Genomic DNA, 16,775 nt, shown 5'->3' on the forward strand with positions numbered 1-16,775 from the left:
ACAAACTGAAGTCTAGATACAAGCAAATCAAAGATATTTTGATGCGCAATCAATTTCCATGCTCGAAAACCAGCCTGGACGGTCGCCTTTCGGCCGGAGGGCTCCGCATCCGCAGTGCAAACCCTTTTGAAGAAGCTCTCGGCAAAGACATTAACACGAACGCGCGCATCGAGCCACATGTTCAAACCGTCCTCAGCCGGGCTCGTGAATATCTTGTGAGGTAGCAGAATAGACACGGTAGCGCCAGTGTTTCCTTTCACATCCTGTTGCAGCTTTCAGTTCGAGGCAGCCATATTCGTACGCCGCTCAACAAGGCAGTGCGAGGTATTTACACGCCAGCGCAGATGAATTGCAATACGAGGCTGGAGCCAAGCACATGGCTGGGAAAGTCTTCCTACACTGACGCGTCGCGGTAACTTCTCAGCGAATCTCCACCAATTTGATACCAGGTGTTGAGGATTTAAGCTTGGCCTTGCGCGCCTGGTGTTGTAAGACCTTTCATGTTTGCCAATAGCTAGAGGCTCCAAGTTCACATCTCCGGGCTTCCTCTTCAGCTGCAGAAAAGGCTTTGTAATTCTTCCTTTTCTCTTGTCTGAGTGTATGCTTTTCCCATTCTTTCATCACCTGCAACGTCGCTACGACAAGTGCCGGGTCCACAGTCGTCTGACGTATGTAGACAGATTCATCAGGGGCATAACCTCCGCTTGCATCGACATGTCCATCCAAGAAGCAGTGATCTGCCACGATACCACCATACAGCGGATCAGGATTGTTCCCTATCGCGGCGAAGAGCGCATGTCTCAGCGTGTCGTAGCGTGAACCGTGGATGGAGGAAACCTTGGTGCTTGTGACCCACATGTATGCACGTCCGTCTGGACCGATGAAGCGTAGTGAGTCGTAATTGAGCGCATGCACATAAGTTGTCAGAATGGATCTTGCGTTTGGGCCACCTTGGAGTAAGACTTCCGACTTTCGTAAATTGGTCCTGGGGTCCAGCTTCAGTTCGTAAGACCATGCGGTCTGCTGTGATTTCGATACCTTCTTTCCTGACTCTGTCGGCTCTTCGGGGCATGCCATTGTCCACGAGAACTTGGGACTACGGAAGTTGCTAGTCGTGCTTTTGAACTTGAATGTGAACGCCGGTGGAACAGGATTACGTGCATGTTCAGAGGGGCGTATTGTTCGCCATGCACACGACTCTGGCGTGTCCAGCCAGCTGGACCCGGATGACCGTTTGCTTTCCTGGTAAGCATGCAGTGTAGAAACAACGGGTGCAAGGTTCCACTGAGGCGGATACGGTGCTTGACGGTACTGTTCGAGATACCCTGGCAACGACATTGATTCTAGTGCGACTGATGGGCTTCTAATAGGCTGTTGTAGCCGTTCCATGGGCTGTTGATCCAGCAAGACTGGAATTGGTAAATTCTCAAGCGGTGACTCGAGATCTTTATCCGGATGCTGCTCTACAACCACTTCCGGTAAGGTGCTGAATAGATTTGGATCTCGCGCTTGTTCGAACGATCCAGGACTCCATGGTTCGGCGGCCGCTCCGACACTTCTCGAATGAGGTCGAAGCGATTGTGCAGAGCGTTGATGAGCCAAAGGTAGAGGCGCAAGCTGGGTGGTCACTGGCGCCATGCTTACTGGTCTCTGGTCGACGAAGGATGAAACGCTTTTTGAATGTAACCGCAAAGCTTGCGCCGATCGCTGTTGATGTAGGAGTGGTGACAGACGCTGGGAGCTGGGCGGCATCATACTGGCAGGGCGTTCATGTTGGCTTACTGCACTAAGCGATCTCTTTCGAACCCCTTCCACCTCCAACTGCTGCATCCTATGCGCGAGCAGCTCATCTTGCTTCAATTGCTCCTCAGACGTCGTGGTTGGTGGAGCTGGAGGCAAGGGCGCTGGTAGCTCTGCGATGAAAGGCACTGGCGCATTTTCGCTGTAGTGTGGTTGAATATATGATCCTGGCGCAGGTGCATAGTGTCCATAGTATGAGTGGTTGGGCGAAGAGGCCTGCGAGTATCGGTTGTATGGGTACACTGGCTGTTGCGGCGGCGACTGTTCGCGCCGATGTGTCTCCCAGCCCTGCCACTGGGGATTAGGAATCGGCGACGACATGGTATTTCCTGCTAAGCTGACGTCTTGGGACGGGCAGCGCAGTAGGAGTAGGGCTGACGTCTTCAAGTATAGGAAGATCTGCAAGATTTCGCCCCATCCCAAAACATGTTAATCAACACGGGGCGTTGTTGTACAGTACGCGCTATGCGCAACACGCATTACCCCAGAAAACGGGAACCTTGGGGGAAGATCTCAATGAGAATGATCAACAGAAGCAGAACATGACTTTGTAAGTAGCAGACTACGCGAAGTTTGTGAGGCAAGCGTAAAGGGCGAGCGTCTGAAGGAGCGGGTGCCTGTTGACTGCAGCCGCGGGCTGCTGGGCGCCTGAAACAACGCCTCAAGCCATGCTGACGGCGGCTGGCTATAGTTGAGGGCGTCCCTCAACCACTGTAACGATGGAGCACCACGACACAATCCTTGGGAGTTTCCTGCATACATCGAATTGTTCAATGGCGTGGGACGATGTGCGATTGTGGGTACGCGTGGGTTGCGTGTGCCCTATGTTCGGGTCTAAGCGTACCAGGCTCCCAAATTGCGAAGCTGAACAATTGGTCTCGCATCAGACACCTGCAAAAGAGTAACGTTATATCAAATACATTATAATATACAAGTGTAGACACACATCAAATTGCACACAGTCTACCAAGAAGAGCATAGCAGAATGTAAGCGGCAGGCGGCAAGCGTCACGATTCCTGTCATCTCAGTGGTGGGAGAGAGCTGCACGAATAGTTCCTCTATTGAAGAGCGAAGCCCTTCACTTCGTCTTGGAAATGCTAACAACGTTTCGCAATGTACCGAAAGGCAGAACGTCTGCTATCCTCTTCTTACTAGCGAACAGCATGACCAATCTATCCAACCCACAACCCCAGCCACCAGTGGGAGGCATACCCCACTCCAGCGCCTCGAGATAACTTTCGTCAATAGCGCCTTCACCCTCGGGGTGAAAATCACGCTGCTGCATGAACTTGCGACGCTGTTCAAACGGAGAATTTTCCTCTTCGTATGCGTTGACGTATTCGCGGCCATGGATAAACATTTCCACGCGAGATGCAACGCGTTGTCCAGTAGCTTCGTCAAGATACGACTTTGAGAGTGGAGAGAGCGCTTCAGGATGCTGCGTGATGAAAGTGGGATTCTTGCAGAGCGGCTCGATGTATATCTCAGCAAGGGTGTCGAGAAGACGTGGAAGTGTGGGGTTGGGCGGAACCGTGAGGTCAAGGTCGTCGAATAGCTGAAGCAGCTCATTGGAAGCCTTCGGTGATAACAGATCAGGCAGCTTGCGACTACAGGCTTGCTCGATGGTGGGTATGAAGGGAAGCTGAGCGAAGGGCTGTGCGAAGTCGATATCTTCCGGCGGCGCTAGGGTGGGGAAGTACGTCGGCCTTAGCGACTCGATCGCAGTATGGAGTCCGTGTACCAGTTGCTCCGTCCTAGCGACGACAGTGGGTAGGGTCGCGCCAACTTCGTAGAACTCGCAAGTCGAGAACTCTGGGTTGTGCGTGTTGTCGACGCCTTCATTTCTGAAGGCGCGTCCGATCTCGAAGATCTTATCTTGCCCCCCAACAATCAACCGCTTGAGGTTGAGCTCAGGTGCTATCCTAAGCCGTACAGGGGTGTTGGACACTTCATTTGCGACAGTCTCGAAGGGTCGCGCAATAGCACCTCCAGCGTTGACGTCGAACATGGGAGTCTCCACTTCCAGAAACCCACTTTGTATAAAGTATGTGCGCACATAGTCGTAGATTAGCGCTCGCAATCGAAGAACATCGCCAGGCTCGTCGCTCGTGAGCGCGTGGATGTGCGGTCGTCGGGCAAGTGTCTCGGCATCGTCAATCCTCTCTGGGAGGTGGTGAAGGCATGGCGCGAGGATTTGAGGTACATCAAGAGCAAGGACAGAGAGTTGTCCAGTAGATGTCTTCGTAGGGTTGCCTTTGATAGCTATACGGAATCAGAGTCTGAACTGAAGCTAAATAATTTATCTACTTACACACCCAATCGCCAATTCTGGCGACTTTCTTGAAACTCTTGAAGTTCTCTTCCAAGTTATCTTGCGGCGTGAGCTTCTTGAGCTCCACCATGACCTGCAATCGCTGGGTGTCGCGTTCGATATCGAGGAACATCAACTTGGAGCCGAGCAGCCGCACTGAGCGCACCCTTCCTGACATTGTCAGAACCAGACTGGTGCTCATGGGTGGTGCACCCTACCAAACACAGACACGAGGTCCTCCTTCGTCTCCTGGATGCCATCGTACTTGGCGTTGAAGTCGCGTATCGACAAGTTCTGAGCATCCGCAGCGTGAACCAACCTGGGGTGGTAGTCGCCCAACGGCTTTACCTTGCCCAAGTGCTCCAGGCGCTTCTGCTTCTCGACGTCATGCGGGCCTGTGTACGCATCGGCGGCTAGGCTCTGAGCAAAGCGCCGCTGAATAGCGAGGTACGCTCGAGCATGTTCCGGTTTAACGGAGCGACTAGCCTGATGAAGGTATGGGCGGAGAAAGTTGAGGACTGGGCGGCTCATGGTTCCTTTGTCTTGTTAGCTACAAGTCGCTGACAATGCTTTGTAATGAATTGCAATAGAGAGTGGTTCAGTAAAGGGTATGGTGAAGTCAACCGCCCGAGGGCGTCATTCGCAACGGTTCTAAGGTTGTTTTGGATCATCATAGGAAAGGGTGTGAATAAATTGAGAGCGCTGAACTTACCTTTCTCTGGAACATGCCTGTCATGGCATGCAATGACAAGCAGTGAAGAAGATCAAGGTGAGAGAACTTCACAGCTCGGACGGCAGCCCACCCAGCGCCCGGAGTCTAGCCGTTAAGCGAGCATATAGCGTCCATAAAGCTCTTCAAAGCGTCTGTGCCCCTTCACGTGACCTTTAGTGTGCCAAGTCTTACTGTCTATTTATTCTGTTCGGTTTCCCATGATAATCCTGCATACTTACCTTCTTGCGATTACCCAGCTCAAAGATTGGGTTAATCTGAGCGCCTGGTCTGCATTGCACAACGCGGTACTGGGCTCTCACGAGCTTCCTTCGGGAATCTCGGCGGGGCAATTTTTGCTGGTCACACATCTGTGTTGCTTTTTCATTGATGACATTGCTCTATGCAGTGTCTTGAGGAAGAAGATATTTGCAACACTTTGCTGCATACATGGTATTGTATCGCGTCAAGTCAAAAGTTCCCAAGACGATGTATCTTTCTTCCCTACGTATATATAACGTTCGGTCACCATCCTGAGCCCAGGTAGCAGTCTGGCTGAAATTTTGAAATTTTCAGGTTTCACCTCGTCGGTCGCTCAGAGTCGCAGCTCACAGCTAGTATTTGACCAACTTTACCTACGCGCTAATAATTCATCAGTTCACCCGCCAACCTCCTCTGATACTTCTCAATCACCTCCTGGCAACGAACCACCACGCCAGCAGCCAACACGCGCACCCTCTCGTCCTCCTCGCTCCCCGCTCCTAGACCCTCGAATACCATCCTCACCCAGGCCTGCGTCTCCATAAGCTCCTTGCCTTGCTCCGTAGCCACTCGCTCCTTGTTCTCGTTCGTCTCCAACAACATGAAGAAGCCGAATAAAACCGCGTTCAGGATATTCTTGTCCTTACTCGCCAGCCCGCGCACCGACAGTAGCAGATCCCAATACTCTCGCGTCATCTGCGGCAACGCGAGCGTGTTCGGGCCGGACGCGTTGAGCAACAACGACAGAGTCTGTAGAAAGGGTGGGAGAAGGTGAGTAGACGCATATATCGAGTCGTTGTTCGCGCGAATCTGCAGCCACCAACGACCCGTGAGTGGGAAGAAGAAGTTATCTGCCACAATTTGCGCAAGCGCGTTGGGTATTGGCTTGTGTCGCTTCTTCTCGACTTCCATGCGCGAGGAGAAAGTTCGGACTTTGAGTATGTTCGGGCCGCTGAGCTGATCGGCTGCTTGACTAGCCATAGGCGATAGCATCTCACGCACCATGCTGCTTGAGATCTTGGCTACTGAGGGTGCCTTGTTATCCTCGGCGTACATCTTGTGAAGGTGTGGCGGAAGCTGTTTGCTAGGAAAGCCCGGCTTTGCAGGCACCAAATCGTCGATCGACGTGTCCTTCATGCCCGCCAACTCACGCGCGCCGAGGCCGAGAGTCGTGAGCATGGCGATGCGTTGCTGTAGACTGTAGTCGCCCGAGAAGAAGGATCGAGCGAACCATTGTGCCATCTGTGCCGGTTTCGCGAGAAGAACAGCAATCAAGGCTTGTTGCCGTTGCTGCGCGAAACCTTCAAGCTCCGAGTTGTCTTGCAATCCCGTAAGCAAAGTGGCTAGTTCTTCGAGATGATCGATGACTTCAGTTCCAAAGTTCGCTTTTCGGCGAATCAATGATGCTGCTGTGGCTAAAGCGAGCTCGTGGCGATCGTAGTTTTCTTGATCACGCAGCCCTGCTATCAGGTCTCGGATGTAGACGGGCGCGGTGGGCTTGTTACGATTTATAGCCGTTGCATCGTCTGTATCGTCCTCTGGATCGGAGTCTGGCTTTTCGTACACCATCAGATCTGCATCCTCATCCTCGGAGTCGGACAAGATTCCCACAACCCTTGGGCCTTGTATCTCGGTAATACCAGAAGCTTTGGATACCTTGGGAGGCGGCTTGGGCTTCGATTGGACTTTCTTCGTTTTTGCCACAGTATCCTGTTTAGTCGCAAGATTCGTGACTTCTCCAATCTTATCGTCGACCTCAGTAAGGCGTTGATACCAGCTTGCTTCTTCTGCTTCGCTACCCTCCAACTCGAACTTGAGCTGAAGTTCCGGTCTGTCCACCATCTTTGAGATGGCCACACCAACTGCGATACCTAGAAAACGAGCCCTTGTAGATGCCGCTCCTATGCGATTTGACATGCCATTGACGTGATGGGTCGACTTTGCCATCATGGTGAGGAACATTGGCTGGGAACGCTTTACATAGCCACTGCATATGGCCAAGGTCTGAGAAAGAGCTGGAGTATATTAGTGAGGTATAGCGGTAGAGTGCAAATACGAAATACCTTCCTGTTGCACCACAGGCGTGTGTCTGATGTATACTGAATCGCCAAACATCTTTATGAGACCCTCCAGAAGAGTATATAGCTTGTCTAAGTATCGTCAGTCTTGACTGTCAATGGGCGTATGATGATCACGGACCCTCGTCTTTGGCAAAAGCAGCTAGAACACTTCGCCTGGCTGATAGGGAGTCATCAAGCGCAGGAACCGTTGACCGCGTAAGTGATGTCACGAGCTGCTCTTTTAGGACGTCATTGTCCTTGATGAGCATGTGAAACAGAGCGGCGGCAGATGATATGTTGACAGAGGTAGCAACGGGGGCGTCCTCTTTACTAATAATATCCGTGGAGAAATACTTCTTGGCCACGAATGCGACTATAGCGTTCAGATACTTCCTTTGCTCAAACGTTTTCATCTGGGATAATAGGCTGGTCAGGCGCTCAATGGCCCCGCTACTAATCAATGTCGGAACAAGGGCGTTTATGATATGATCTGTATTGTCAGTATGTAGCAACGGATCCCAACAGAATTCTGACGTACCGGTGTAACCCAATCCTAGCGATTTCGAACACAACTCAACAATGGCGACAAGATACTCCTCGTTGTTTGAGTTGCGCTCGAGCGAGACGGCGATGTTGCGTCCCAGCCACGCTGCATACTGCTTGCCATCCGCGACCCAACTCGTGTCTTGGTGAGCCTCATCACTCTTCTTGAGCACATCTTCGGCCTCCGCTGCCATTGACAATAATCGACCGGAAGCAACCTGCGTGATGTACTCTCTCCAGATGAGCTTTCTTTGTGTCGGGGATTTTCCAAAAGCTAGAACGTCTTGCAACACGAGATGGCATGTTTCGTCGCGGCTCAACACCAGACTTAAGACTTGGAGAGCGTCCGCAATGTGCTCAGCTGTGTTTCGCGCTTCACCGGGTGCCTTCTTCTGGTGACTGTCCTGAACAAGCGAACGAAGCCTCGTGTTAAGATGTCCAAGACATGTTGGGTTTCGGAGTATCTTCTCGAGCTTTAGAACTTCGTCGGCGTCCTTGATAGTTCCCCAGTAGTTCGGGATGGTGTCGTTGATGAGTTGATGCGCGATGCTTGCGTTTAGTGGTTCTGGTAGTAGGAGGCTGAATCCTTCCGTGGTAAGATAGCTCAAAACGGCATTTACGGTGTTGCGGCTGGGCTGGTTCTTGAGTGCCTCAAGCGCTGATTCTGTGGAGTTGATGGAGCCTACATCTTCTTGTATGCTCAAGCTCTTGACTTCCTGAATGAGAGATTCTTCCTTTTTGACTTTCCTGGTGGATACGGCCGTGAGGAAGTCGGCCATGGCGTTTAGAAAAGGTATTCAGGCGTGTATACCCGCACCAATCCAACGGAAACGCGAGTCGTTGTTCCTGCTCTATTCGTGATCAATGCGAAAGGCGGACGCTCAAGGGACCTTACCCAATCGGTGTTTCCTTCCCCATGCGAGGGCCCACAGACTAGCGCCTTGGCAGACCGTCTACGCTCTGATGCCTACAACCACCGTTTGCTGCCCTTGACTCTGCCAACAATTATTCTCCACACATTTCTACAGGATGGCTGTCAGCATCGACAACATGAGTGCGGAATCGACAAGCAGCCCGCGAGCGAGATGGTAAGCTGGATAATGAGAAAGGTCAGAGCTCTTGACTGATAGCATGCAATAGGAAGTACCTGGACAACTTCCTTACTCGCAAGGGTCCATTCACAGATGATGAAGCATTCATGGTCGGCGAACAAGTTATCGAGTATCTGAGTAATCTCAAAGTTCTGTAGGAATAACACGTTTCCGAAGCGCAGGGTGTCATAGCTAACCATTTGCAGTGTCATGTACGTTTATACTAATACTCGATGATAATACACGACCGCCCCTCATGGCGCGTCTTTACTAATTATTAATTAGCGGAGCTGGTGGTCTAGGATGCGAAATCCTCAAGAATCTTGCCCTATCCGGATTCAAGGACATTCACGTTATCGATATGGATACCATTGACGTCAGCAACCTGAACCGACAATTCTTATTCCGCGCCTCGGATGTAGGAAAATACAAGGCCGAAACAGCTGCTGCTTTCGTCGAGAAGCGTGTTAAAGGCGTCAAAATCACTCCCTACTGTGGCAAAATCCAGGACAAGGACGAGAGCTACTACATGCAGTTCGGACTAATCGTATGCGGCCTGGATTCTATCGAAGCGAGACGATGGATCAATGCAACTCTCGTAGGAATGGTGGATGAGAATGACCCGGACTCGATGAAGCCATTGATAGACGGAGGCACAGAGGGTTTCAAGGGCCAAGCACGTGTCATCTTCCCAACCATGACCTCATGCATCGAGTGCCAACTGGACATGCACGCTCCTCGCGCGGCAGTCCCTCTTTGCACGCTTGCTACTATTCCACGTCAACCTCAACATTGTATCGAATGGGCGCATATCATCGCCTGGGACGAGGAGCGCAAAGATATAACTCTGGACACCGACGACCCGGAGCACATCACCTGGCTGTTCAACAAGGCTTCCGCTCGTGCCAAGGAGTTCAAAATCGAAGGTGTTACCTACAGCATGACGCAAGGTGTCGTTAAGAACATCATTCCGGCCATTGCGAGTACAAACGCCATTGTAGCAGCCAGTTGCTGCAACGAAGCGTTTAAGGTGGCGACAAACACGGCTCCTTTCATGGGTTTCCCCGGTACAGACAACTACATGATGTATACTGGCGATGACTCCGTCTACACATATACATTTGAGCACCAGAAGAAAGATGACTGCCCCGTCTGTGGCGCTGGTAACATTGCTCGTCCTCTCCAAGTTCTTCCCGGTATCACGCTGCAGGAGTTCATCGAGGGACTGGCAGAGCGACCAGAAGCGTATGTACCCCAATCCTGATCTCGTATCCCGAACTCTGTCTACAGTGTACTGACCTACCCAGTCAACTCAAGAAGCCCTCCATTCGTACAGGCGAGAAGTCACTCTACATGCAGCTCGCAGGTCTCGAGGAACAGACCCGACCCAATCTAGAGAAGAAGATGGTCGACCTGGTGGAAGAGGGAGAGGAGCTGCTCATCACGGATAGGAGCTTCCCCACCCAGTTCAAGTACAAGGTCGTATGGGTATCCAAGTAGGTATCGGGACTCAGTCGCATTGAACTACCTCATAGGGCAAGCCGGCGGAATGATCCCGCGGGACACATAGCGCCCGTCTCAGCAACGTAAATATGCTGCACAACATGTAAATCGGTGCCATGCCACGAAACTGACAACCGCACGGTATGCTATCATGTGTCTTTGGTGTCCGTAAATGTACAGCTACAATACAGATATCCATGGCCCTTTATTGTACAACAGCCTGCTTCTTCTCTGCACCGCTGACCTCGACTGGTCCTTCCTCCTCAAGTGTCTCCTGCCCAAACGGCTCCGCATCCCCATCAAGCACTCTGCGAACCTTCAGCGTTGCCTCGGCTCCAAACATGCCCACGACGCCAATCCTCCTCTCCAAAGGTCCCCAAATCTTGACTGGTGGCGCCTCGCCCTTGAACAGCTCCCGTCCAGCGTATATCAGCTCGTTGGCCGCAAAACTGCCCTTGGCGTACTTGGGCTCATAGGTCACGCGATCCCACTCCTTCCTTTGCAGGCGTAGGAGCTGCTGCTTCATGCTATCCGAGACAGTATCGCCAAGCCTGATGTCGGCGAGTTTGGTGCCCATCCTTTCGTCGCCGCCGGCTTTCCTCTCGCGCTTCTTAGGGCCTCCTCCGCTGCCCTTGTTACCTGCCGCACCGGCGCGGCCTTTTCCACCTGGTCCTGGTCTACCGCCTTCTCGGCCACGTAGATTGGGCCCACGGAGGTTGGGTCCTCGTGGACCGCCAGGCTCGCGAGCAGGGCCATCAACCTTTTCGCGGGTTATACGCAGGGTGGAGGGGGCGCGGACCATCTGGCCCTGGGGAGGGGTGGAGCCGCGGGTCGTCGTTGGGCGCGCTGTGTTGCGGGCGAAGCGGGGGTTCGCGTCTGGCTGCGCATCGGCGGGGGCATTGTTTTCGGGGATGAAGCCGTCCTTGTTGGCTTGAGGAGAAGGCGAGCCTGGACTGCGTCGTGCCGTTTGGCCGCTGGGGAAAGAGCCTCGTGCGAGTGCGCCGGGCTGGATGCGGCGATTTTGGAGCGAGGTGATTTGCTTGAGAGCCGTCGCTTGCCGGGCTTTGCGGGTATTTGGCGCTGACTATATATCAGCATTGACTTGACAGGGCCATTGAGCGTCTTCAAGGCGTACGGTGGGCTGGAGATGCTGCGTCGCTGGGTTGCTCTTCCAGTCTCTTCGCGGTGCTGTGGAATGCCCTCGCTGAGCACTTGGGCAGTGTTGCTACATCCGCTGCTAATGAGCGCCTCAAGGCGCCCATTGAAGGGCACATGTGTCGCTGGGCCATGCTGTGTGGATGGCTGCAATCGACGCTGTCGCTCCAAACTCCAAAAGTTCAAGATCGCGATGTCTTGGCAGACAGGGATCTTGCCCGCTGGCCCTCCGCACCACGTGCTCCGCTCTCACTCCGCCGACAAAGGGCGTAGTGACAGTTACGCGCCACATTCACTGTACTCCAGTCATTCCGTCTCAGAAGAGCTGGTCTTTGTTTTGAAAGCACTTTCTTCTCGTCGCGTGCGCGTGACTGTAACTCCAAGTCAACAAAATCCTCGACTTTCATCGCAACTCATCTACACCACCTGCAACCCGATTCTTCGGTCGACACTCTCTTGGACTTCTATACACAAACTTTAGTCATTCTTTAGACCATACCGTTGCATCCCACCTCAACTGCAGTCTGCCTCAACTGCACATCACTAAAAACCGGGATAACATCAACAACAAACACACATCATCACTTCCGTCAGCCTCTCCTTGGGACACAGCCTTCTATACAGACCTGTTCCGTGCTACTTAAAGCGTATCCGCATATCTTTTCACATTCTCAATCCACAACCCAAGATCATCGCTATGCTCCGACGCACCCCCACCACGATCACCCTCACCCAGGCGGACATTGAGCAGTGGGAAGCTAGTCGCCAACGCAAACTCCACGAGGCTCAGCAGAAGCTCGAAGCTGAGATTGCTGCGAATGAATCCAACGCCGTAGCCAAGTCCGAGAAGTACAAACAAAAGTCTACCAAGGACCGTATCATGGGTGGGACTGGAAAGGGCTACTAAAGAACCGTACCCGCTCCATCTAACGACCATCAACGTCTCCACGACTCATTTTACTGCTTTCTCCTCAGCTCTTGGTTCTTTGCGACACTTTAAAGTGCAGCGTGTTCGCATCCGATCTGTCTGCGAGTAACGACTCTTCTGGCTTCATCTTGTATCAACAAAAATTTTGGAATTTCTCCGTGGCGCGTTTTGGTATACATTTCCGGCTTTGCTCTACGGCCATTGGTCGGTATGCTGGAATTTCCTGAAAACGACTGTAACGTATGCCTAGTCACACGTAGCAGGCTACCCACGCATGTCCGAGTCATTGTGAGAAAAATCTGGGGAACTGAAGAAATGTTAGGCTCTGTATGAGTCAGAGAACTGTTCTCTTTGTGTCTATGTATGTACCTGATAAACGAGGTGTTGGGTTTCGCACTGTAGTCGATGTAAAGAAGATCAAAAAGCTCTAAAGCGTCGTTTGATTCTTGGGGGTTTGTAGGTGTCAGAGGGAACTCAATTTACACAATGATTCCTACTTTTCGTATACTCGGAAAGATGTAGATGTAACATTTTCTGTACAATCATGCCATGTTTTTAGTGCAGAGTGACAGTGACAGTAACCATGTGGTTGGCATTACTAAAGGTCGTTGTACTCGATAAATGGCGGACGATCATACGCCAGCCACATCACAGTGCCAAATTGCTTTTCTTCTGAGAAAAAACTCCGAATGAACCAATGACATACTCCAGCGTCAACGTTACCAATAGCACCAACGAGGCGTGCCGTCCCAGAACGTCGAGACCCTTCCGGTGGGCCACGACTTGCTTTTTCGGCAGCACGGGAGGTCACTTCAGCACACCGATCTTTCCACATCCTGATATTTTTCAATCGATTGGCTTGTCATCCCAGTGAACGTCCCGTATCTGCGCTCACCCAAGGACTCGGTAACGTTGGTAAATGGGACGAAGGATCTGACGCCAGCAGCGCTTTACGTACTGTACGAGAGTGTCGAGTAGACCTCTACTCCTCGCCACTGCTGAACCCATTTCCAGTCCCGATAGCTGAATGCCAGATGATTATGTCCCCAAGGCCATCATGTAGTTGTCAAGCAATAGTATACGTTCATTATAACCACGTCGCAAGCATAAGCGAAGGCAATGCGGCTCGTGGCTCGAAGTCCCAACATCCCCGTCCGGACATCGATCCCAAAACGACAGCCACGCCCGTTGACAAACGCCATACCCGCCACCACACCGAGGGTTGCATTGGAAGACGGCTTCTTGGGGTCCAAGTTCGAGACCCTTGAAAGGGTCGTAATGTGGAGGGAGAAGCGGGATGACCTACATTTCACTCATAGATGTAGCTAGTATGTCGATGGAATACTGTCTACCTTGGTATAAGAGATCGCATAAGGCGATAAGGCTTGACGGGTTCATCGACGCGAGCTTATAGGGCTGGAGGTAATGCATAGCAAACATGGGTTCGTGCGTCGCTTGGAGGTATGGCGTACTTATGGCGAGCTGATCGTATTATCGAGATGAGATATCGACGGCTCAATGCCGTCTTGCTCCTGGTTCATAGCAGTCGCCTGTCAAGATGCCTTTCGCGGAACACCTCATACAAGAGAACAGCTGAACATCCTGGAGCTTACATCAATATGAAAATGTGCAAAGTAGGTGGCCCTACGTCAACGTAGGCTCTAGGGTGTTCAATGATTTCCTTGTATGAGGTGGGGAGGTTATCGCAGTTGTATGCGGGCTTCGATAGCGCCTGACGGATGCCAATCATATTTTATCCTTTGCATGCTGGCATCGAGTGCTTGAAAACACGGCTGGTAAGGCTGCCGCTCTCATGGTAGGTTCCTTGGTTCATGCGGAGAACGATTACTCCGCCTGCCGAGTGATTCTGAGACGTCAGCCGCAGACCTCTCAGGCCGTGACACGAGTATCAGAGTACGCAATTCAAGGGCGTTTTGTGATGTAACCTACCGAAGTGTAGACATGTAGTCACAATATGCCCAGGGCCGAGACACATGTACTGATCTGACTACGGGCCGACTACTCTCAGATGCTTCGAAGGATTGTGACGTTCTGGTTCGGACCAGCTCCCCAATCGCGATGGTTTACCGCCTCTACGCATACTGACCCACAAACGAGGCGTTCCTCAAGTTCTATTTGGGTCGCAAGTACTTGCTCGTGCAGGCTGCGGATGGTGTGAAGTGATTGTAGCGCCTCTTAGCGTTCTGCAGAACCATGGGATGAGTAGCTCGTGGTAGATCAGACGTGGCAAGCCAGGTCCTTGGGTTATACGAGACAGAGTAGTCTGAACCAGGCAGTTGGTGACTTCGGGCGACGACGGTCTCCTTGCAGGGCAGAAGGCTAATGATTAGTATGTTGGGATAGATACTCCCACGCGGGTTTCATGAGCCTAGGCACATATAGAGTGGCGGAACCAAGACGACCGAACCGTTTGAACTTGCTCCAGCACCTCACTTCCCCACGAATCCAACGGCACGAACGACGACAGCGGCTCGGGTTCATCTTGCCTTTCAGGCGGTGGTTCGTGAGTACGGGCCAACATGTACCAAGAAGAAGTCTGCTGAAATGTCCGCCAATCAGAGTTTTGTGCGTCTCCAGCCCGAACGATGCGTAAGAAGGCGAAGGGGTTTCTGCAGGCACAGTGCAGGGCTAATGCGCGTTCTCCGTCTCGCTACCTCAGACGGACCACACTGTTTCTGAGGCATAGCGCCCTTCCCACAAGCCAGTTGAAAAGGCCAGAAATCATCGCGCGATGAGGGTGCATCAAGAGCAGGTCACTGCGAGAAAATGCTATACTTGAGACATCCATAGATGCTTTGGGAACGAGTTGGGATGGTCGGTTCGTGCGTCATACCCAGACAGGGTCAGGACACGTGCCGACCTGCCACCCGTGGACAGACCTCATCCAACGTTCGGACAACACAAACTCGTGTCCACAAGCAAGTCAGCGGCGCAGCATCACAATGACGAAGCCTGTCCTAATCGAGTCAGTATCGTGACCCGATTAAAACAACGAGAAGTTTTTACGCGTCGGCACGCGTTTGTTGGGGAACCCCACCAAGCGGCGCTAACGCGGGAAAGAGTGCTCGAAACCGCCGGACGTTGCAGAGCTAACTACGCCACCCAGTGCTCACCGGAGCCTGGTTGGTGCAGCTTACGATCGAGGCTCTCAACGCAGGTGTCAGACCGGAGATTTATGGGACAGTTCGTGCTTCCCGCGCGTTTTTTGCTTACTCCAACCGGCAGAGCAGGCACAAGCAAGCTGAATAGTTCACAGGTCCACAGCAGGAGACCTCGATCGATGGCCACTCTTCATGGTGACCAAGTGGATCGAGGAGCAGTTGGGCTTCCCGCCACCGGACGCCAGTGATGAACCGCTAGGGATTGTGAACGATGACCCGGGACCACTTGTAGCGAGCTATTGATTTCCTCAACGGTTCTCGGAGGGTCGTTGCCGATAGTCAATTGGACGCGCCAGACAGTTCTGTACGAGAAGGCTCGCGATAGCATCAGTGCTGGGCGTTCAGTCAGCAGCAATCTCGCAGATCCGTGGTGGCTGGAAAGCCAATCCTGCAGGCAGCCTGTCGAGTCTCGACTCCATCGCAACACCACCAGAACCGATGATTTGGGCCTCTCCACAAAAGGATCCTGTTGGAAGGGGGGATTTTTAATCTCAACCTCTGCGAGCTACTACGCCGCAAAGATCTTTGCTAGACGCCCGTGGATGCCGTCTTGGATGCTGTCGCGCTTCGGTGTGGGAAGCCCTTTGTCCGTTGTCGCGAATCACGATGCACGAGCTGGGAAAAGACATGCGAGCTGACCGTGCTGCCTTCGGCTCCTTCGAGCCAGTGTCCTTGCGCATGCGAGCCCTGTTCCTGAACCCAACCATAATCCATGTCTGCAGACCCGCCCTCTGCTACGAATCCTAGCCGTCCTCGCATGTCTTGGCCACTAAGCTTCTGGGGGTGAGGCCGCGCTAAACCAGGGGAGAAGTGTACCTGCAGGGGTGAAGATGGTCCGTTCCCTTTTGGATCGCCGCACCCACTTGACCTACCCCCAGGCCGCCCAACCAGGAGCCACATTCAAGACCAGGCCGTCTTCCTGCATCACTGCGGCTTCGCTCTCATGCCGTGACGGCTTTTCTTACTTCTGCCAAAACGTCCCGTCGTTCTTTTTGCATCTGCTCGGCCCTACGCGCCCTTAATCCGACCAAAACATTATTCACTCTTTAGACTCTCCGCGTTCGAGCTAACGGCAACCAACTCACTCCACAATCGTTTCGTTTTCTCATCTGCGACATCCGTTCCGCCTGACACTGCCTATACTGTCACCAGTTTCATCTACACGGCATTGTCTTCCAAGAAGCCATCCTATACCAGCCCACGTCCGCGCTTGACTGAAGCTCAGAGACAG

At 52.5% G+C, this 16,775-nt stretch overlaps 5 protein-coding genes across 5 annotated transcripts; 2 read left to right on the forward strand and 3 right to left on the reverse strand.

Moving 5' to 3' along the window:
* Window positions 1-2,879: 2,879 nt before the first annotated feature.
* On the reverse strand, window positions 2,880-4,643 carry J4E86_004673 (uncharacterized protein; the record flags this gene model as incomplete). Its single annotated transcript, XM_051445211.1, has 3 exons — window positions 2,880-4,063; window positions 4,113-4,283; window positions 4,331-4,643. 3 exons carry the CDS (start codon window positions 4,641-4,643, stop codon window positions 2,880-2,882), a joined length of 1,668 nt encoding a protein of 555 aa, XP_051303308.1.
* An 820-nt stretch (window positions 4,644-5,463) lies between these two features.
* J4E86_004674 (uncharacterized protein) lies at window positions 5,464-8,464 on the reverse strand (the record flags this gene model as incomplete). Its single annotated transcript, XM_051445212.1, has 4 exons — window positions 5,464-7,097; window positions 7,146-7,232; window positions 7,282-7,632; window positions 7,681-8,464. 4 exons carry the CDS (start codon window positions 8,462-8,464, stop codon window positions 5,464-5,466), a joined length of 2,856 nt encoding a protein of 951 aa, XP_051303309.1.
* A 250-nt stretch (window positions 8,465-8,714) lies between these two features.
* On the forward strand, window positions 8,715-10,276 carry J4E86_004675 (uncharacterized protein; the record flags this gene model as incomplete). The annotated part of the gene is made up of 4 exons (XM_051445213.1): window positions 8,715-8,773; window positions 8,826-8,930; window positions 9,062-10,021; window positions 10,084-10,276. 4 exons carry the CDS (start codon window positions 8,715-8,717, stop codon window positions 10,274-10,276), a joined length of 1,317 nt encoding a protein of 438 aa, XP_051303310.1.
* Window positions 10,277-10,484: 208 nt separating this feature from the next.
* On the reverse strand, window positions 10,485-11,568 carry J4E86_004676 (uncharacterized protein; the record flags this gene model as incomplete). Its single annotated transcript, XM_051445214.1, has 2 exons — window positions 10,485-11,359; window positions 11,415-11,568. 2 exons carry the CDS (start codon window positions 11,566-11,568, stop codon window positions 10,485-10,487), a joined length of 1,029 nt encoding a protein of 342 aa, XP_051303311.1.
* A 563-nt stretch (window positions 11,569-12,131) lies between these two features.
* Window positions 12,132-12,341, forward strand: J4E86_004677 (uncharacterized protein; the record flags this gene model as incomplete). Its single annotated transcript, XM_051445215.1, has 1 exon — window positions 12,132-12,341. One exon carries the CDS (start codon window positions 12,132-12,134, stop codon window positions 12,339-12,341), a length of 210 nt encoding a protein of 69 aa, XP_051303312.1.
* Between the last annotated feature and the right edge of the window lie 4,434 nt (window positions 12,342-16,775).

This window comes from Alternaria arbusti (genome assembly GCF_024043155.1).
Source record: "Alternaria arbusti strain BMP 1465 chromosome Unknown scaffold_5, whole genome shotgun sequence".
NCBI classification, from domain to species: domain Eukaryota; kingdom Fungi; phylum Ascomycota; class Dothideomycetes; order Pleosporales; family Pleosporaceae; genus Alternaria; species Alternaria arbusti.